This window comes from Panulirus ornatus, chromosome 56 (assembly GCF_036320965.1).
Source record: "Panulirus ornatus isolate Po-2019 chromosome 56, ASM3632096v1, whole genome shotgun sequence".
NCBI lineage: Eukaryota > Metazoa > Arthropoda > Malacostraca > Decapoda > Palinuridae > Panulirus > Panulirus ornatus.
In genome coordinates this window covers 11,590,846-11,612,653 of record NC_092279.1, presented here as the reverse complement: position 1 = coordinate 11,612,653, position 21,808 = coordinate 11,590,846, and the positions used below count along the sequence as shown (strand labels likewise).

The following is a 21,808-nucleotide window of genomic DNA, read 5'->3' as shown; positions in this document are numbered from 1 at the left end:
ATATATATATATATATATATATACATACATACATATATACATACACATACACACGCACATATACACACACACACACACATATACATATATATACATATGAAAAAAGTAAGAAATAATTTAGAAAACTGAAACTTCTAGCTTGAAATGAAATGAGAAAATGAATGTCACATAATGGTTCAACCTCTGGCTATGGAAAAGGGAAATGTATAATTTATTTACACAAACGTCAATTTTCCTTGCGCTACCTCGCAAACGCGGGAGACAGCGACAAAGCAAAAAAAAAAATATAATGATATGCAAAAACTGGTGAGACAATGTGCGTTTTGCACTTTATTTTATGCACATGTTGGGGGGGAAGGGGGTTGTTATTTCATGTGTGGCGGGGTGGCGATGGGAATGAATAAGGGCAGACTATGAATTATGTACATGTATATGTATATGTCTGTGCGTGTATATATATGTATACATTAAGATGTATAGGTATGTATATGTGCATGTGTGGATTTATTTATTTATTTATTTTGCTTTGTTGCTGTCTCCCACGTTAGCGAGGTAGCACAAGGAAACAGACGAAAGAATGGCCCAACCCACCCACATACACATGTATATACATACACGTCCACACACGCATATATACATACCTATACATCTCAATGTATACATATATATGCACACACAGACATATACATGTATACACATGTACATAATTCATACTGTTTGCCTTTATTCATTCCCATCGCCACCTCGCCACACACAGAATAACAACCCCCTCCCCCCTCATGTGTGCGAGGTGTATGTATATACATGTGTATGTGGGTGGTTTGGGCCATTCTTTCGTCTGTTTCCTTGCGCTACCTCGCAAACGTGGGAGACAGTGACAAAGTATAATAAATAAATGAATATAAGAGATGTATATACATATATATATATTATCCTGAGGATAGGGGAGAAAGATTGCTTCCCACGTATTCCCTGCGTGTCGTAGAAGACAACTAAAAGGGGAGGGAGCGGGGAGCTGGAAATCCTCCCCTCCTGTATTTTGATTTTCCAAAAGAAGGAACAGAAAAGCGAGCCAAGTAAGGATATTCTCTCTAAGGCTCAGTCCTCTATTCTTGGCGCCACCTTGATAACGCGGAAAATTGCGAATATGTATGAAAAAGAAACTATATATATATTTATCTATATGATCATATTCCACAGGATAATGAGCTGAGAAAGTGTCGTGAGTATGAAGAAGTACAAAAGAGTCTGAAGCAGCAAATAATGGAGGACGGTATTGCTCTGACTGCCTTGGAAGATGAAAATTCTGCTCTCAAGTTAGTATGAAACCTAGATCACTTTTCTTTTTCATATTCTTTACTACAACAAAGGAGCATGTTGGTATGCCTATTCAAGTTTAAATACATCCTGATCTTGTGTATACAATATCTCATGGTTAGATATGGACCAGACTTGTACCACAAAAACTTCATGTGCATATAGAATTCTGAACCTAATTAAATTTTCAAGGATTTGCAGTCAAAGGTAAAGACTGCAGGTTCTTGTTTACTAAAATGTTACTAAATGATTTGGTACATTGCATGGTATCTCATGACTGAATGATTGGATATGGACTGAACTGAGACAACTTATACTATAAACAAAGTTCTGCAGCTGATTATGATTTTAAGACCAAAGACAAAGATCAGAGGTACAAGGCTAGGTGAACTGAACTGTTATTAAATTATTGTGGACATAATTTCTCATGAATGGGTCATTGGACTTGGACTAAACATGTACCACAGATACTACACAAAATTTCATCGCTTGATTGTATTTTTGTGATCATTAATCAGTGGTCAACTTCATGAGGTTTTGATGTGCTACATTATTACTAAATGCTTATTTCTGTTTCATGACTGGGTGATTTGAAGTGGGGCAGATTTCTACCACAGTAAACTCTACACTTAATCGAGTTTGGTTGGTACTAGTTGGTTGGCAGCGACTGACTGAGGAGGTACATTACTGGTACTACATTACTGTTACTACCCCCTGGGTATCGGGAGGATTTGTTACAGCTGCGATAGTGGGCCAACAGTTCAGTGGTCAAGTTGCACTCCTCTTGTAGCTTTCTTTTCTTTCTTCCTCACCCACACATGGAATGCTGGCATTCTGTCTACAAACATAAATTCCCTCCTTGTCACATATGACACTTGATAACAACTCAGTCTTTGTACCTTCAAAATTTCATGCGGTGAGTGCTGTGCCCTAGCACTGCCGTTTGACAAAAAGGTAGGAGCAGTAGGTAGAAGTAGTAGGTAGGAACATTAGGCAGGAGCATTAGGTAGAAACATTATGCAGTAGCATTAGGTAGAAGTAGTAGATTGGAACAATATGCTGGAACATTCGGTATTAGAAGTTGGTAGGAACAGTAAGAGTGTCTGGAAGCACTGCACTAGAGTTGCTCTCTGCCATTGGCCTGTTAATGGTGAGGCACTAAAGGCTATGAAGTTGCTTTGAAGTTCACCAATTATGGAGTCTCTTTTGCTATGGCAGGGCTACCAGTGGGAAGTCAAACTGTTTGGTGTTTCTCAGAACCCTTTGCCTCTGGTGTTATGCTGTTTCACACAGAATGTGGTATGATACTATTCTTACCATGAGTAAATGCACTCTACCAGTCCTCAGGCACCTCACCTTGGGTTAGACAGATGTTGAACAGCCTAACCGACCAGTCAACAACTCTCCCTTTCTTGAGAAACTCTACTGTAGTCCCTTCCATTTTGCTGCTTTTATTGTACTTCTTAAGCAAGGCTTTCACTACCTTCTCTACTTTGGTTAATCACATTACAGTAAAAATCAGTAAATTTTTATTAGATATTTTTGGTACAGTATTATTATTTTTTCATTCTTGATCACTGTTTCCTGCGTTAATGAGGTACCACAAGGAACAAATGCAGAGAAGCCACATTTGCTTACATCCATTCTTTAGCTGTCATGTATAATATGCTGAATTACAGCTCCTTATCCACAACATTCCTTTTTTACCCCAGATGCTTCACATGCCCTGGTTCAGACCATTGACAGTATGTTGACCCAGTATACCACATTGTTCTGATCACTGTACTATTTATTTATATATATTACAAATGGGTAACATTTAGAACCTGCATTACACAATGCTTTGTTGAGGTTTTGTCATTCGTATCACTATCTGTGGTCCACATTTATGATATCTAAAAATGCAATATCTGCACATTACATGAACCTAAGGATTTATTTTTTATTTGTTGTGTTACTTAACAGAAAATAGAGTAGGATGAAATAGAAGATATTTAGAAAAACTTTAATGTATCTGACTGGACACCTTTTTTTTTTTGTGAACTTATAGATACAGGAGACTGTGTCATGTCTGATTGGATGAACATTCTTGGTTATTATGGAGTTATAGAGGAGTCCAAAATGGTTAGAGTGGACCATATTGGATTCTTCTTCGGCAGGAAACAATTTCATAAACACCTTTACTATGTTATAATTTCTTTTAGGTCCAGCATCCAGCAGATGCAAAATACTTTGACCAAGATTTTGCATCATGATGCTGCAAAGAAAAAGGAACATAAAAATCAGTTACAGCTGTTGGAAAATCAGTATGAGCTCAAATGTGTTGCTTTACGAAAGGAATGTCAGCAATACCAGGATGAACTTAAGAAATCTGAAGTTCCCTTCTTTGACTTGGTTAAGTAGGTTTAAACCTGTTAATTGTGTCATAAGGTTTCTTTGTTTTAGTTATTAAACAATTTGATATATATTTGACACCATTATTTTAGGCATAATTTTTCTGCGGGAATATTGGATATTTTGTAACAAGAGGTTTTAACAGACTGTGGTATACTGTATTATATTACTCTGGTAAGTTCTACTCAATATGGACTTGATTTTATTTTCAGGAAGTATGAACGTTTGCGTGAAGTTTTAGAATGCTTAAGAAGGAATGAAGAAAGTCTAAAGGCTGATAATGAAAGGTTGAAAACTAAGATAGCCGAAAAGGAAGAGAACTTCAAAACTGTCATTCAGACTTATGAAGATAAATTGGGAACGTAAGTGTTCCTATTGTTTAAGTAAATCATGTAGTCACAGAAGTCCTCAGGAATTTCATATTTTTATCCTTTTCCATAAACCTGGATTAGGGGGCAAAGATCCCTATATCATATATATTATAGCTCCATACATCCTCTTCTGCTGCTGTTTACATGTTTTCATGGTTTAGACTTGTAGGAAAACAAATTGCTGAAGATTTCATTATGACAATAAATGAATACAAGAAATAGTTAAGAGATCTTAGTGATTGTATTTGAAATTTCATATTTGATTAACTTATCAACATTCCCCTTTTCTGATTGAACATACCTTATTCTTCACCTGTAAGAGGTTAACTGATCATTTTAACAATTAGTCACATCCTTACCATATACCTTGTTATTTTTGCTATTAATATTGATTTTCTTTTTGTACAGTACATAGGTACATGACCACTTTTCTCCCTTCCAAACACCATATATAAACCAAGCAACGGTAGCACCATTTTTCACCATCTTGCACACAACTCCATCTGTAGCCACAGATTGTCCAATCTTTAAGAGCATTATTGTTCTCACCAAAAATTTTGTAAACTTCCTTTCCCTCCTTACAATTAATATTGCATTGCCAATAGCTGTTTTCACTATATCCAGTCACATTTTTAACCCTTAATCTTCTGACTTAGGTTTTATTTTCAGTTGATGAATCCAGTATTTTTCAAACTGTGCAATGCCTTTAGATGGATATTTATGCATCGAGTTTCAGCCCACTATTTCATGGCTGTGCTCCAAGCCTGGTGGTAGTGCATAATGATTTTCCCCCTCCTTCAGTGTTCTTTCAGCAAAGTCAATGATAGCACAGTTTTGTGAGTTTTCTTGGAAGGATATCGAATTTTTGCTAGATTTGTAGGACCAGACAGAGAGTCCTGAATTACTTAATGATGACCATCTGTATTTGGAATATGCTGACTTATTTTTATGTTCACTGACTTTCAGTACTGAAAGTTAACTTATGTGAAGCAGGAGTAAGTTTTCGAGGAAATATGGAAGCAGTGTTGCCAGCACCCACAACACTGCATCTGACTTAATGTGGCTTGTAAATTTGCAGTCTTTTGATCTTGCCATTATGAAAAAATTATCAATCACATTGATAATAATGAAAAAACGTTTATATGTAAAAGACCATAATTATCAGTAATCAGTTTCTTGTTAAAATTTTTTTATAACTGAAATATGTGCAGTGGCAACAATTATGCTAAAATAAGCTTTGCTGTTGATGTGGTAAATAATTCTGAATAAAGTAGCCAAACAACCTGTCCTGGGTTTCCCCTCTTCCTCTGCTTCATACATGTATATCTTCTTATTCAGTCTCTTAAGCTTATCCTTTCCATATTTCCAGACTATTTCAGCACACAGAAGTCAACTCTTGATAGTACTCTGCTTAAGACCACACGTTTTTTTTACATCGTCTTACAAGACATTATCAACCCAAATCACATCACATATTGTTCTTTGAAGTTTTGTTTCTAGCACGTTCACTTTCCGTTCTTTTGAATTTATGGCCAAAGGTTATCATCCATTTAATATTGTGTGGATTGCAGTACCTTCAGACACGCCTGTCATTGCCCTAACACACCTTAATGCACCAGCCAACAACTCGCTTCAGCAATACTTGGATATAATAATTTTATAATTCACTTTCAGGACTGAACAGGAGGTGTCGACTCTGAAGCAGACTCATGCTCAAGAACTGAAGAAGGCATCCGTGATGTTGAAAAAAGCAGAAGTGAAGATTCTTTCCCTAACAGAAACTGTAGAGAAACTAAATACTGAGAAAGAAAGAATAACAGATTTGCTGGAAGATATCACAAAACATATGGACACTTCTGCAATGTAGAGTTTTAATCTTAAAATACTTTATCATAACAGTAGCTTTATTGCTTTTTATATAAGATTTTTTATTACTACCATTTTGTAAAAAAAAAAAATGCAGATTTTACATATGGTAGAAAACTTGTCAAAAGGAAATTATTTTAACACTTCTTCACTTAACTGTCAGAGCATTATTTTTTAATGTAGTAATGAATAAGAATACATTGTTTTTCATTTTCCTGTTTAACAGGAATAGTTTATTGATCAAAGAATCTACAGGCTTTGGTATTAAGGTACAGAGGCACTGGTGTATAAATGTGAGCAATTTATATTGACCAATATCTGCAGCAATGTGTACAGTCTGTGGAAGATCATAAGTAGAGGCTATTGGTCACTTAATCTTAAGAATGGCCACGTGGAATACAATTTGAATTATGGCACAATAAATTGATTTGATTAATGAAACATTTTAAAAGTAGCAGTAACACCATTGTCTGTTGTGAGTGGACATTCAACAAAAGTTACAGGGAGGTTACAATTATCGCAAGTAGAGGAAGAACAAGCAACCTGACTAGAGCTTAACAATCCTATTGTTTACAACTCACACAATCTTAGTAGCAATTGAGTAAATGCTCCAAAAATCAGTCATACTAGACAAAGAGAGGGAGAGAGTAGTAAACAAGCAAAAATTATAGATACAACCAATCTCGACTTGCATACATCATTTTTATTTTACAAATATGGACATGGGGTAGGAAAATAGTTACATTAAATGATAAAAATATAGGTCAAATAAAATGCATGCTTGTGAAATTATGACAAGCATTATCTGGACAGATGGAAATGCTTAAAACCACATGAGACTATATGACAAATTTCCAGGGATATGCTGAGGCACTGGTACATATTTATTACAAAACCCAGATGTTACCATATAAAACACGATATAAAAAAATGTACTGAAATAAGCTACCATATGGAATACAAAACATTTCATATATCCAAATAAGGGTGATAACCATAGAGTTATTTAAATAAAATATCATGGGAATCCATAAAAAAATATTGGTCGTCTTACACCTGCTTATTCCTTTATGATATGGTTTGCGATGCTAATGCCGTTAACTGCAACCTTCGACTTGCTTCTTCTGCTGATTTCTGTCTACTTTCTGTAACCTGTAATGCCCTCATCAACTGAGCATTTTCCAGGTAAAGTTCCTTTACTAGGGAATCACTGCGACTTGCCTTACTCAGCTACAAAGAAAATGTAAATTAAAATGCATCTGTCCACATTTAACATTAAAAGTTTTGGATGGTTAATAGGATAAAAAAAAAAAAGGAAAAAAAATGGGAACATCAATGAAGGAGGCAATGTGGAAATGAACAAGCATTTCATTAGTTCTTAAGGTGCACTCATCAGACCCAGGTTGCTGTCTTTTCTTTCTGCCTCACCCACTCTGTATAAATATATACAATCTCTCCTTATGGCACATGACAACACTTAAATCACACAACTCATTCTTTGTAACTCTGGATTCTCCTGCAGTAATTGCCAGCCCTACCTTCTGGCAAAATGGTAAGATCAATAGATAGTAGTATGTGGAAATATTTAGGCTGGAGCATTAGGAAGTAGTCATCAATATGAACACGGCACTACAGTTGCCAACAGCCATGGCCTGTTAAGGGTGAGGCACTAAAGGCTAAGAAGTGGCACTGGAGTTCACCACTTATGGAGATTTTTGCCATGGCCATTCCCTTGAGAGAGTTCCAGGAGGGAATAGGTGTCAGATATGGATAGATGTGTACTTATTGTGCATATTCTAATTTATTTAATTTTTTTTTTTTTTTTTTTTTTTTTTTTTGCTGTCTCCCGCGTTTGCGAGGTAGCGCAAGGAAACAGATGAAAGAAATGGCCCAACCCACCCCCATACACATGTATATACATAAGTCCACACACACAAATATACATACCAACACAGCTTTCCATGGTTCACCCCAGACGCTTCACATGCCCTGATTCAATCCACTGACAGCACGTCAACCCCGGTATACCACATCGATCCAATTCACTCTATTCCTTGCCCTCCTTTCACCCTCCTGCATGTTCAGGCCCCGATCACACAAAATCTTTTTCGCTCCATCTTTCCACCTCCAATTTGGTCTCCCACTTCTCGTTTCCTCCACCTCCGACACATATATCCTCTTGGTCAATCTTTCCTCACTCATTCTCTCCATGTGCCCAAACCATTTCAAAACACCCTCTTCTGCTCTCTCAACCACGCTCTTTTTATTTCCACACATCTCTCTTACCCTTACGTTACTTACTCGATCAAACCACCTCACACCACACTTTGTCCTCAAACATCTCATTTCCAGCACATCCATCCTCCTGCACACAACTCTATCCATAGCCCACGCCTCGCAACCATACAACATTGTTGGAACCACTATTCCTTCAAACATACCCATTTTTGCTTTCCGAGATAATGTTCTCGACTTCCACACATTCTTCAAGGCTCCCAGGATTTTCGCCCCCTCCCCCACCCTATGATCTACTTCCGCTTCCATGGTTCCATCCGCTGCCAGATCCACTCCCAGATATCTAAAACACTTTACTTCCTCCAGTTTTTCTCCATTCAAACTTACCTCCCAATTGACTTGACCCTCAACCCTACTGTACCTAATTACCTTGCTCTTATTCACATTTACTCTTAACTTTCTTCTTTCACACACTTTACCAAACTCAGTCACCAGCTTCTGCAGTTTCTCACATGAATCAGCCACCAGCGCTGTATCATCAGCGAACAACAACTGACTCACTTCCCAAGCTCTCTCATCCCCAACAGACTTCATACTTGCCCCTCTTTCCAAAACTCTTGCATTTACCTCCCTAATAACCCCATCCATAAACAAATTAAACAACCATGGAGACATCACACACCCCTGCCGCAAACCTACATTCACTGAGAACCAATCACTTTCCTCTCTTCCTACACATACACATGCCTTACAGCCTCGATAAAAACTTTTCACTGCTTCTAACAACTTGCCTCCCACACCATATATTCTTAATACCTTCCACAGAGCATCTCTATCAACTCTATCATATGCCTTCTCCAGATCCATAAATGCTACATACAAATCCATTTGCTTTTCTAAGTATTTCTCACATACATTCTTCAAAGCAAACACCTGATCCACACATCCTCTACCACTTCTGAAACCACACTGCTCTTCCCCAATCTGATGCTCTGTACATGCCTTCATATCTCACCAAATGACAATATATTCATTTAACACTGCAACCCCATTACTTATGGAATCCAAGGTACTTTTAGGCATTTCAATATGTCAGGAAGCCAGGAAAAACTACACCTCCAGAGGAAACAAGTGCTGGGTCAGATGATATGATTCTTGGGGTGACAGAAACAAGTCAAGGACCCTCCCAGTAAGGCATTACTCTCCACTCATGCCCCACCTCAAACTCTCATTACCATGTTTATTTTTTTTTATTTTTTTATTTTGCTTTGTCGCTGTCTCCCGCGTTAGCGAGGTAGCACAAGGAAACAGATGAAAGAATGGCCCAACCCACCCACATACACATGTATATACATACACATCCACACACACAAATGTTTTTTGTTGACTACTGAATATCTTGAGCATTAACTGGAATATGGCGACAGTTGCTGAAATTGGATAATTTAGAGGGATGTAGATAATCCTAATCCCCTTTCCTCTCCTCCCCAGTAACCCTTAGTGCACACCATCTTACTCCAGCAGCATGATTCAGTACCTTTTATCAGTTTGTTTTCATAGAATATCTGAATATCATGAAAAAATGTGGTATATAGTTTGTAAGCCATTTCAGGTAAAGTCTGGCCATAAGGGTTAGACAGAGAATTTTTAATACAGGGTTTCAAATGCTTAACTTAAAACTGTTTTGACTCTGAGATGTGTTATCCAAGAACAGGACCCCATTGTTCTATTAATCTAAACTACTCTACAATCTCATGTTTCCATCTATATTTAAAAATCACCCTTGCAACCTTTAATCAAAATAAACCAATCCCTTTCACTAATTACATATTGTCCATCTCATAAACTTCCTATCTCACCAGCAATCATCTTCCTATTCTAACAAACAAGGTAATAAAAGAATACCCAAATACCTTACCTGGTCCTTGTACTTAGCGATATGTTGACCAAGCATCTGCTGTGTAGCTGCCACCATACTCTCTAAGTTTTGCACTTCAGCTGCATGCTGTTCCCGTGTTACTGAAAAATTAAGGAAAAAAATAAAATGCAGCCATTAATTTCACAAACAAATACAAATCATATTCTAACCATTACATAGTTACCGTAAACACTTATCCTTTTGAATACACAATTAGTGGTGCAAATATTCTAACGATACATGTATTTCATTGACTCTATTAGCATTAATATGGGAATCAAATGTACAGAAGGCTTTCAATTCAGTCACACACTTCCTTATGACAAGTTTACTCAAGTTGACAAGGACTTCTTCACTAACATCACCACTTGTAAATATTTTACTTTTAATACCAAGATGATCTGTCTAGTGATATCAAGTCTCCATACTTAATCATGTACATTGGACTAATTTTAAGTCATCCCTTTGGTTATTTCATCAAAAATTTTATTATTATTATTATTATTATTATTATTATTATTATTATTATTATTATACTTGTTGCTGTCTCCCGTGTTAGCGAGGTAGTGAACAGACAAAAGAATGGCCCAACCCACCCACATACATGTCCACACATGCACATGTACATACCTATACATTTCAATGTATACATAAATATATATACACAGACATATACATACATACACATGTACATAATTCACACTTGCTGTCTTTATTCATTCCCGTCGCCACCCCGCCAAACATGAAATGACAACCCACTCCCCCACATGCGCACTAGGTAGCGCTAGGAAAAACAAAGGCCACATTCGTTCACACTCATTCTCTAGCTGTCATGTATAATGCACCGAAACCACAGCTCCCTTTCCACATCCAGGCCCCACAAAACTTTCCATGGTTTACCCCAGATGCTTCACATGCCCTGGTTCAATCCACTGACAGTACGTTGACCCTGGTATACCACATCGTTCCAATTCACTCTATTCCTTGCAAGCCTTTCATCCTCCTGCATGTTCAGGCCCCGATCGCTCAAAATCTTTTTCACTATCCTTCCACCTCCAATTTGGTCTCCCACTTCTCGTTCCCTCCACCTCTGACACATATATCCTCTTTGTCAATCTTTCCTCACTCATTCTCTCCATGTGACCAAACCATTTCAAAACACCCTCTTCTGCTCTCTCAACCACACTCTTTTCATTACCACACACCTCTCTTACCCTTTCAGTACTTAATCAAACCACCTCACACCACATCCTGTCCTCAAACATCTCATTTCCAACACATCCACCCTCCTCCGCACAACCCTATCTATAGCCCATGCCTCTGAAATATAGCCCTTAATATACACACAGCATCAGCTGTACATCTTTGTGGTCTACCTCTTGTAATTCGAAATAATTATAAATCCATTAAATTGGGAGAGACTGAGTGAATACATGCACCATTCTTGAGAATCAACTTTGCAGAATGAGGCTCAAAACCCAACAGTACAAGCAAATGGGAAATGATGCCTAGATTCTTGGGTATCCTTTTTACTTTGACCTTAAACTAAAACCTCGTATAGTTTCTGCTCCAATCTGCCAAAGCATCTTCCAAAGCCATACCATACATATTTTTTGAGCACTTTTTGCACATTCCATACTAAAATTCCCCCCAGTCATCAGAGGTTCCACTGCACCTTTAATACTTATCTCTTGCATAAACATTCTAAGCTTCAGTTCTCCCTGTACTATCCTTACAAATATTCACTTAACTCACGAGCAACATATTCTTCTGAAATCAGGCTAATATTACACTGATGGCTCATTTCTGAAAACATAATTGCCTTTCCAATCTTTAATGATAGAGTATTAGGGATAAAACTATGGCCTCATTTTCACATGTTCAGTCTCTAGCTTTCAAGTGTACTGTCATGAAATATGGACTACCATCTGCAGTTAAACTCCACATATTGCTTCATGGTCTACCTTGACCACATACAATGCTCTGCTTCAGCCTGCTTACAACATGCTACTCTTCATGTGGCAAATCACTTTCATTCTTTCATTCCAACAGGTGCATCTCATTCATCCCCCAGAATGTTCATAACCTAATACCTTCAAGCCTCATTTACTCTATCCTTCCAACTCCTTTATCACCTTTTCCTGGTACTGCTTTCACATCAAATCAAACTATATTAAACACATTATGAAAAGCATACAAAGCTATCTCTGTACAACATCCAAACTTGACACAAAAGGTTCATTAAAATCATCTAAAGCTTTATTTACCTGTAAGTATGTGGTACGCATGTGTATGATGCTGTCGAAGTGCAGCTTCCAGGTACCGCAATCGTCCCTGACACTGGCGTAACTGAGATCTCAAAGACCCATTTATTGTTTCCTCTCCTAAGCTTCCAGCACCCTTTAGTAGTGAAAGAAAAATTACATCAAGGAAACAGTATTTTCTATTCTCAAACATTTAAGTAATGAAAGACAATCAGGGACATTACCTGTAACATACATTACTTCATGCTACAATGGAACGAAAATGTAAGAAATTTTGAATTTATAATTACAATGTTTATAAAATATTCCTGCAGTTATATACTTTATTTTTTACCTGAAACTGTTATAGAGAATCTCCCCCTAAACATTTGTCAGCGAGTACTAAATATCAAAAGTTATTCTGAAAAATATGCAGAAGAATTCTACTCGCTGCTTTGGCTGCCACCAAGAGAAGCAGACACAAAAACCAACACCACAAACAAGGTCTTTGCAGAACAAATTGCTGATGTGATCAAGAAAAAAAAAGCAAGCAATGTATTCATACAAACTAATTTATAGTCTAAAATGCCAAACTTGCGTTAAGGTATAATATTCAATTTATACCTTCTTGAATAAATGAAGTATTTATAATTCCATGTAACACTAATCATGTATAATTTCACTACATATGCATACTTACACTATTTTCTAAAAAATGGATGGTTTTGTGTAAACTTTGTCCATCACTGTACTAGGGTCTCTGATAATACAGAAAACCTCTAAATCTTCGAAATGCTCAACAGGTGAAAGGTAAAACACTCAAAGACTTTAATGCAAATTATTTAGTTATTTTAAAACTAAAGCCTCCACATGAAGTGATTATGTGCAGAATCAAACCAAACTGCAACTGCAGACAATAAGACAGATGGACACACATGAATGGGGGCCACAATGGATTACACTACATCATCTTCAGTCTGATGTACCAAACTCTGGTAACTCCTACAATCCTGCACTTATGAGGGCAATGATTCTAAATGAAATGACCCTAATGTCTGTGAACTTTATGGTTCTGTTTGATCTTTTTGATTTACAAAGATCAGCTGACCTTGAAAAGCTTATGCATAAGTTGTTTAAGCACTTCAACTCCCAAGTAATCATCAACACCTACCTAAAGTCTACAATATACATTTTGTGATTAGAGACAAGGAAGAATTTTTGTGAAGTACAGTAAATATCTAAACAGTTTTAATGTTTGTTTAAAACAAACTTTTACAGTGGCCAAATGGTGTTGCTGGATTTTGCCTGCAACTTGTTACACTGTGAATGAGATGTCACCTTCCATGAGGCTGTATCATCTGTACATAAGCAGGAGAACAACATGCTTAACTACTTGAAGCTAGCAACTCAAATGAAAAACATTAAAAAAAAAATGAACATTCTGCAAAGAAGGCTGAATCACCTTCCTGCTTTACACTCAGCTGAAAGCAGGGTTCAAAATCATGGGGATGGCGGTTGACCCTCCTAAAGCTACATGGGAGCCATAAAAATGGGACTTAGGGTGGGTCCTGTAAATCATCTGTAGATGTTCATGCAGTGTATTAATTTTCTATAACCTGAGCTTTCAAGTTTTAAACAATATGAAAAAATTGTAACAATTCAAAGATTATTTTGGTAAATTTTAAATCTGAGCTAAAATTTAGTGAAGGCAACACTTATTCATCTGGTAAAATCCGGCAATATTCCCATTTTGGCTAAATTTAAAAACAAAAGTTTGGTGACCTCGATAGCTTGCCACCAGCCAAGATGGGAAGTTTGGAATTCATCTTTGAGACTCATTTCATATGACAAAAACTAGCAAGGCATCCTGCCGAAAGAAACTAGGACCTAAGTGAAACAGAGAAAAATGGGGCAACAGGAATGTAAACTCAGCAGTATTTTGAGGTTAAAGTAATCAATTTCAATGACTAGCTGCAATATTTTTGCTTTTATTTTGTTTTTTGTTCAAAACTATATATATATCTCAGATATATTTTTACATGCTGCATTCTTTTGCTTACAATAAATATTATTCTCTGGATATATGAATGTACTCTGAAGCATAATATGAATTTTTTCATAAATTTACTTTACACAATAATAATTCAGACTGTCACCTACTGTTAATTTCTTTGTTTGTAATGGGTAAAACCTCAATTATAAATGACGTATTGGGTCTCAGTCAAATTCTAACCCTGAAATAAAGTGTCCTATTTCAAATACTGGCTGAAATCAAATGACAACCATCAACAATACAACTTACTCCAATAAAAACCAATGTAAATTCAAAGCAGGAGCCCATAATCCCTTATTCATTATCAAGTGACCATTTAGTTTTCGATAAGCTTAGCATAATACACTTACGGACTTCCTTGCGCAGTGTAATTATGTAATCTTCAGACAAAATCATATCAAAGCAGTTGAGGGGATGCGTTGTTTGCGATGATGACCTGGTTGTCATTTGGGGTAAGGTAGACGGTGCACTCCTGACTATATGGAGTCAATATGGGGAATAGAAATGGCAGTTTTTGTGAGGCTAGTTCATAAAATATATATGTATGTATGTATGTGTGTGTGTGTGTGTGTGTGTGTGTGTGTGTGTGTGTGTGTGTGTGTGTGTGTGTGTGTGTGTGGGGCATTTATGTATATGCATGTGTATGTGGGTGGGTTGGGCCATTCTTTCATCTGTTTCCTTGCACTACCTTGCTAACGTGGGAGACAGCAACAAAGTATAATAGAATAGATATTCTTTCTTTCTTTTTTTTCTTTCATACTATTCGCCATTTCCCGCGATAGCGAGGTAGCGTTAAGAACAGAGGACTGGGCCTTTGAGGGAATATTCTCACCTGACCCACTTCTCTGTTACTTCTTTTGAGAATAGATATACATTTATTTTTATTTATTTATTTTACTTTGTCGCCATCTCCCACGAAAGGGGAGAAAGAATACTTTCTACACATTCCCTGCGTGTAGTAGAAGGCAACTAAAAGAGGAGAGAAGGGGGCCAGGTGAGGATATTCCCTCAAAGGCCCAGTCCTCTGTTCTTAACGCTACCCCACTAATGCGGGAAATGGTGAATAGTATGAAAGAAAGAAAAGATATATGTATGTAAGTGTATAGCTGTGAGTGGATGGGTCTTTCTTCAACTGTTTCTTGGCGCTTTCTGGCTAACATTGGAAACGGCACTCAAAAATAATTAAATATACAAATGTAACGCCTTGGTCTTTCAGTTTTTTAGCTCAAGCAGTCATATACAAAATGAGGCTGTAAGGATGATACTGTATTCTGTTTCTAACAACTGTAAACATACTCCCAGAAACTGGAACCAACCAAATTAATAGTCATACAACTAACCAAAAATATTCTAACCTGATAAAAGAGTCTGTCTTCTTCAGTAGTTCCTGGACTTAGTGGTTCCTCAGCCTCTGCAACATGGCCATTCATAAAAGGAGTTCTCACCTGAGGAAACATGCATACTAATATCAAAGAAAAATTCAGTAACTAATGTACACTCAAGTTGTGAATAGCAGCCAAGACTTAATAAAGGTAAAAAAAACTGTGAAGATAAGAGACAATTAGAAAGGAGGATGGGTATATGAGTCTGTAAGACAGTTGTACTTGCATAAATGAAAAGAAATGTTTTTGTAATTAATTTTTTTCTGATCCTGGATGGAATAATCTAAATGTAAAACTGCTCTATCATCACTGTATGTCTGAATTAAACACCATACAACGAAATATGCTAAAAAATCTTAGCAATGACATTAGAATTTGAGTAGAAGGGCTGTTTTTCTTACCACCCTGTCCATAAACATTAAACAACCATGGTAACAAAACACATCCTTGATGCACATCAATCTTCATCAAAAATCATTCGCTCTCCTTAATCCTTACCAGTCATACAAATGCATCATTCTCCAAGTAAAAAGTCCTAGAGGGAATGAAGAAATGTATATGTGGTATGACTTCGAATACAAAGTGAATGAATTGTGGAGTGGCAGAGTGGGTGAAACAATACTTTGAGGTAGTTTGGGTATTTGGAAAGAATGCAAGACTGGGTGTTTACAAGAAGAGTGAATGATAGACCATTTAAAAGAGTTGTTGTGAGAGGAGGACCACCTGTGACATGAGAAAATAGAGTGGAAGAATAGTGGAGGGAGAAAAATGGAAGAAGAATGAGTGGAATGGTGTATGTGAAGGAGGCACATTAGGACAGAGAGATAAACAGAGACTCTTTGGCCGTGGGCACCTCCTTGATGGGAGTTTCCGTGGGAACAGAAGTCAAAGATATATAGATAGATGGACAGTATGAAGTCCACACTACACTGAGAAGCTCTCCAACCATCCCATGTAATCAAAAAAACATTTTTTAAGATCTCTCTAACAACCCTATCATACGCTTTCTTCAAAACAATAAATGCCACAAGCAATTAACTTCCTTTCTCAAAGAGATTCCTCATATCAAACAACTGATTCACATACCTTCTACCTCTCCTAAGGCCACATGGTTACTCCCCAGTCAGCTACTACGGGCATGCCACTACCTTCTTACTTATCACTCTCCTATGTAACTTAATAGGTATACTGTTCCCCTTTTGTTTGTATTAGGGTACTACACATGCATTCCGCCATTCCACTGGCACCACGTCTTGAGACATACAAACATCAAAGGGCCTAACTAGCCAATCAAACAGTCATCCACCTCTTAAAACCTCAAGTGTAATTTTATCCACTCCTGCTGCTTTGCCACACCTTCTTTTCACACATTCAGTGACTTCTTTCTGAATGCCATCTCATCCCAAACACTCCATCTGCCACCCTATCATCTAATACACTCTACACAGATAGAAATCTACTGTACATCTTGAAAATAAACTCTAAAATGTGGAAACGCACACTCACTGGCATGTGCAATCTCTGCTGGCCAGCTAGGTCCTGAATGCGTTGCTCTGACTCTCTTCTCACTTTGTCTAGCTCCTCTAACACTGAAATATATTGAGTGCATGATTAATAATATATCTATCCCTTTAAACATCATTTCTATTCATGAAAAAGCTCTGTAACTACAACTCATAGTATTTCCTCTTAGTTCATAATGTTAACTATACCAGAATAGGGTGTCTGAATCTATGTGGATGTAACCAAGGTTTAAATCAATGGTAAAGGGGAAGAGTGGTTTAGAAATGTCTAACAAGCAAAGTCAGGTGTATGAGGGATGGGACAACACTACTGCTGAGGGAGGAGTTGTGGCAGTGTGTGAAAGTGTAAGGAAGTGAGCTCCAGACTGATGCAGGTAAAAATGAAAGTGGATTGCAAGAGTTGGGTGATTATTAGCTCATGCACCTGGCCATGAAAAGAATCACAAAAGGCAAGTGTTTTAGAGGCAGTAAAGTATCTTCAGGGTAGACATGGAAGCAAACAAAACTATGAAAACAGAAGTGAGTCACGGTGGATGAGGGCACAAAGGTTCTGGGAGCCTGATCTACAAAAGAAGGGGTGGTTGTCATGGAAATGAAACGTATGAGTAAGTACTAAAGGGGTAAGAGATCTATCTACCTATCTGTATCTCTGATACCTGTTCTCATCTGGAATTCCCTAAAGGGGGTGGCCATGGCAATAGTGTTTCCATAACTATTGAACTCCATTGTGACTACTTTCCACATAATTGGATTAAGAGTAAGATAAGTTGTTTCTGAAGGGAACTATGTATGAGTGCCATTTTATTTGGCAACTTTTCTTCCACTCAGATATGTATGCAGTGCAACGTGATTAGTGCTTGAGAAATGTGGTAATAAAAAGAAAGTGGCTGAAAGAGCTAATAAGGGTGTGCTTAAATGGTTTGGACATATGGATAGAAGAGTGAGGAGAAGTTGCCAAAGAGGATATATGAGTCAGAAGTGAAGGGGACAAGGAGGAGGAGACCAAATTCAAGATGGAAGGATGAAATGAAAAAGATTTTGTGATCAGGTCTGATCATATAGGAGGTGAAAGGCATGCATTAGATACAAGGAATTGTAACTATAGTTTACAAGAGCCAACATGCTGTCAATGGACCAAAGTAGAGTATGTGAAGTGGTCAGAGGAAACCATTGAAAGGTATATGGGGTTGAAGGCTGGGAGCTGTGGCTTCAGTGCATGGCACATGACATCTAAAAAATGAAAGAGAGAAAATACAGCCTTTCTTCATCTGTTCCAGGCAGTACCTCAATAAAGCACTAAAACAGGAAATGGCAATAGTATGATAAAAAGAAGATAAGAAAAAGTGAAATGTTTGAGGACAATGTGCAGAGTGAGGTGGTTTGATTGAATAAGTAACAAAAGAGAAAGATAAAGGTGTGGTAATAAAAAGCGTGTGGTTGAGAGATCAAAAGAGGGTTCGTTGAAATAGTCTGAACATTCAGAGACAATGAGTGAGGAAAGATTAACAGGGCTTGAACATGCAGGAAGGTGAAAGGCATGCATGCAGAGCAGCAAACAAATTTCTCATCAGCTGTTGATGACACCTGGGTTTGTCTTGAATAATTTAGCATGGAGACACAATAAATCAATCATATATATGTAATACAGGATCATGCAATAAACAAACAGCACTAAATCGATTAGCACAAAATCGAGGGTAATCTGAATTGTGATCACTTCCCGTATTATTAGATTAAGAGTACAGTAAGTTGTTTCTGAAGGGAACTAGGTACAAGAGCCATTTTTTGGGCAATTTTTCTTCCAGTCACATACATATGCAGCACACCTTGATTAGTACGTGAACAGCATTAAGCACAACAAATACATATGTGGTGAGATCAGCATATGGAAGTGTTAGACTGTTACATATGTACATTTATTATCTTTATGGATGCATACATATCTAAAAAAAAAAAATCCAGTAATATTACAATGTCAACCGCTTGAGCATGACGTGAAGTAAATATCAACTTAGAAATCCAGAAATTTTGTAAATCCTGCCATGGTTAGGTCCAAAGCATTCTTGATTTTTGAGTCGACCAGTATATTGTTCTGACTAACACCTTTTTGGTTATGATGGCAAAAAAATAAATTGGTTATATTAATACAAGGAAGATGAATTACAAACAACGTATACTACAGACATTACAAAGAGCAAAAGTGATTATATCTTTATCACACTTGCTAGACTTTTTAAACATTAACTATACTGCTTGCATTAAAGAAATCACCTATTATGTTTACAATTTTTCAGACTGACAAAGGACTCTTTTACCAGCTGTGACTTGAAGCTGGGCTTGATGAAGCTGAGATGAAAGGTTGTTCACTTGCTCCTGAAGGTTGGCACACTCCTGAGCAGCAATTCGTCGCTCCTCTAAGACACGAGCTTCCATATTGCTCTCCTGTTATGCAGAACATACACACATAAAAATGAAACGTACAAGAAGATTCTAGTTAACCCGAGAAAGAAATCTATATAAACCTTATACAAATGGCAGTTTGTCATCAGACCTAGTTATTCTGCACATATACTTAAATAACAACTAAAAAGTGAAAGACAAGGTTGTTTAATAAAGTCTCAATATAAAGTAATAAAATCAAAAATAAAATCATGAAAATACTATTACTAGCATACTCAGCATTAAAAAAACTTTTACTTACCACATGATGTCTTTCTTCCCGGAGATCATCAATCTGTTTTCTTAAGGTGGTTATCTCTTCTTCTAACTCAGTCACCTAAATCATCAGGAAAACAATAAGGACTGTTCATTATCAAGTTGTTTCATACTTAGTATCCAGATGCTTATCATCAAAACAAGAGTGCAACCAATGAAAGTTATACTTGCTTTGAGGTCATATAGCCAGGAGTACTTAGGTATGCAGAAAAACTTAAAAACCAGATAGAATTCAGTGAGGTATTCATCAAGTGGTAGACTAAGGGAACAGGAGAAAAGCAAAGAATACAATTGAACACAGGACACACCAAATGAGGCAAAATGACAGAACACCAAAGCCAGCATTACAGAGAGGCCAGGAATGTTAGGTAATGGTACTCAATTGCTAAGGGATTAGTAATAAACAGTAAAGAGTTGGAAATGAATGTAAGAGAAAAGTCACCTAATATTGTAAATACATAAACAAAGCTTGCAAAATACACAAGATCTCATCTTTTTCATCCAGAATAGTACAAGACAGTAAGAAGAGAAAGAAAAGACATGGAAGGAAGAGGATTGGCCCTCCTAATAACAGAAAACTTTAAATTTCAATATATGGTAGTAGATGGCTCATCAAGAAAGGTTTTGGAAAGTATTAGGTGAAATTTCACCTATGTGCTGAAGACATGTGCAGACACTAAAAATACTTCTTGAAATACAGCTCAAGATGTTCTTGGAGAAAGGTAAAAGGCCAAGGGAGTGGAAAAGAGCAAACATCATACCTATCTACAAGAAATAAGACCAGGAACAGGCAATGAACAAAAGACTAGTCGCCCTGATGAGTATGGTCTGTAAGGTTCTCGGAAAGATAATCAAAAAGCAAAAAGATAGCTTCCTACAAAGGAGAAATCACAATAGTGAGAGACAGCACAGTTTTAAGGAAAGGAGGTCATGTATAACAAAACTCCAAGTTCATATTTTCAATTTACCAATTTGAATATTCCTTTCCATTAATAATGAAATATCTGAAAACATTAAACAGTTTTTCAGTCACAACACCTTTCATGGTGATGTCAAAGTAAAGCAATACTGTACGTCTGGTTGACAGTGAGGATGAAAATTCTAGACATACTTCTGTCAACAAGCTCAGCTATACCAGTTCCTGTGCAAAAATGGCATAAGACTGAGAATATCCAAGACATAAACCTCCCAGATTTTGACAGCAATTATGGAAGATTTGATTTTTAGTTTCAGATTTTTTTTTTTTTTGCTTTGTCGCTGTCTCCCACGTTTGCGAGGTAGCGCAAGGAAACAGACGAAAGAAATGGCCCAACCCACCCCCATACACATGCACATACACGCAAATATACATACCTACACAGATTTCCATGGTTCACCCCAGACGCTTCACATGCCCTGATTCAATCCACTGACAGCACATCAACCCTGGTATACCACATCGATCCAATTCACTCTATTCCTTGCCCTCCTTTCACCCTCCTGCATGTTCAGGCCTCGATCACACAAAATCTTCTTCACTCCATCTTTCCACCTCCAATTTGGTCTCCCACTTCTCCTCGTTCCCTCCACCTCCGACACATATATCCTCTTGGTTAATCTTTCCTCACTCATTCTCTCCATGTGCCCAAACCATTTCAAAACACCCTCTTCTGCTCTCTCAACCATGCTCATTTTATTTCCACACATCTCTCTTACCCTTACGTTACTTACTCGATCAAACCACCTCACACCACACATTGTCCTCAAACATCTCATCTCCAGCACATCCATCCTCCTGCGCACAACTCTATC

At 37.3% G+C, this 21,808-nt stretch overlaps 2 protein-coding genes across 10 annotated transcripts in view; one reads left to right on the top strand and one right to left on the bottom strand.

Annotated features, from left to right (window-relative positions):
* The window catches only part of LOC139765885 (uncharacterized), a 36,118-nt gene extending 29,972 nt beyond the window's left edge, over positions 1 to 6,146 (top strand). For all 4 annotated transcript variants that reach the window (XM_071693770.1, XM_071693769.1, XM_071693771.1 and 1 more), the window contains 4 exons: positions 1,201 to 1,316; positions 3,522 to 3,716; positions 3,924 to 4,073; positions 5,757 to 6,146. In XM_071693770.1, coding sequence (XP_071549871.1) covers positions 1,201 to 1,316; positions 3,522 to 3,716; positions 3,924 to 4,073; positions 5,757 to 5,949 — 654 coding nt within the window. In that variant the 3' untranslated portion in view covers positions 5,950 to 6,146. The remainder of the gene's footprint in view (positions 1 to 1,200; positions 1,317 to 3,521; positions 3,717 to 3,923; positions 4,074 to 5,756) is intronic.
* Positions 6,147 to 6,148: 2 nt separating this feature from the next.
* The window catches only part of LOC139765887 (uncharacterized), a 123,636-nt gene continuing 107,976 nt past the window's right edge, over positions 6,149 to 21,808 (bottom strand). For 4 of the 6 annotated variants that reach the window (XM_071693776.1, XM_071693775.1, XM_071693779.1 and 1 more), the window contains 7 exons: positions 20,004 to 20,078; positions 19,618 to 19,744; positions 17,280 to 17,368; positions 15,753 to 15,842; positions 12,369 to 12,501; positions 10,102 to 10,202; positions 6,149 to 7,178 (listed from right to left, as the gene is read on the bottom strand). In XM_071693776.1, coding sequence (XP_071549877.1) covers positions 7,017 to 7,178; positions 10,102 to 10,202; positions 12,369 to 12,501; positions 15,753 to 15,842; positions 17,280 to 17,368; positions 19,618 to 19,744; positions 20,004 to 20,078 — 777 coding nt within the window. In that variant the 3' untranslated portion in view covers positions 6,149 to 7,016. The remainder of the gene's footprint in view (positions 7,179 to 10,101; positions 10,203 to 12,368; positions 12,502 to 15,752; positions 15,843 to 17,279; positions 17,369 to 19,617; positions 19,745 to 20,003; positions 20,079 to 21,808) is intronic. The other 2 variants (XM_071693777.1, XM_071693780.1) reach the window with 1 other exon arrangement.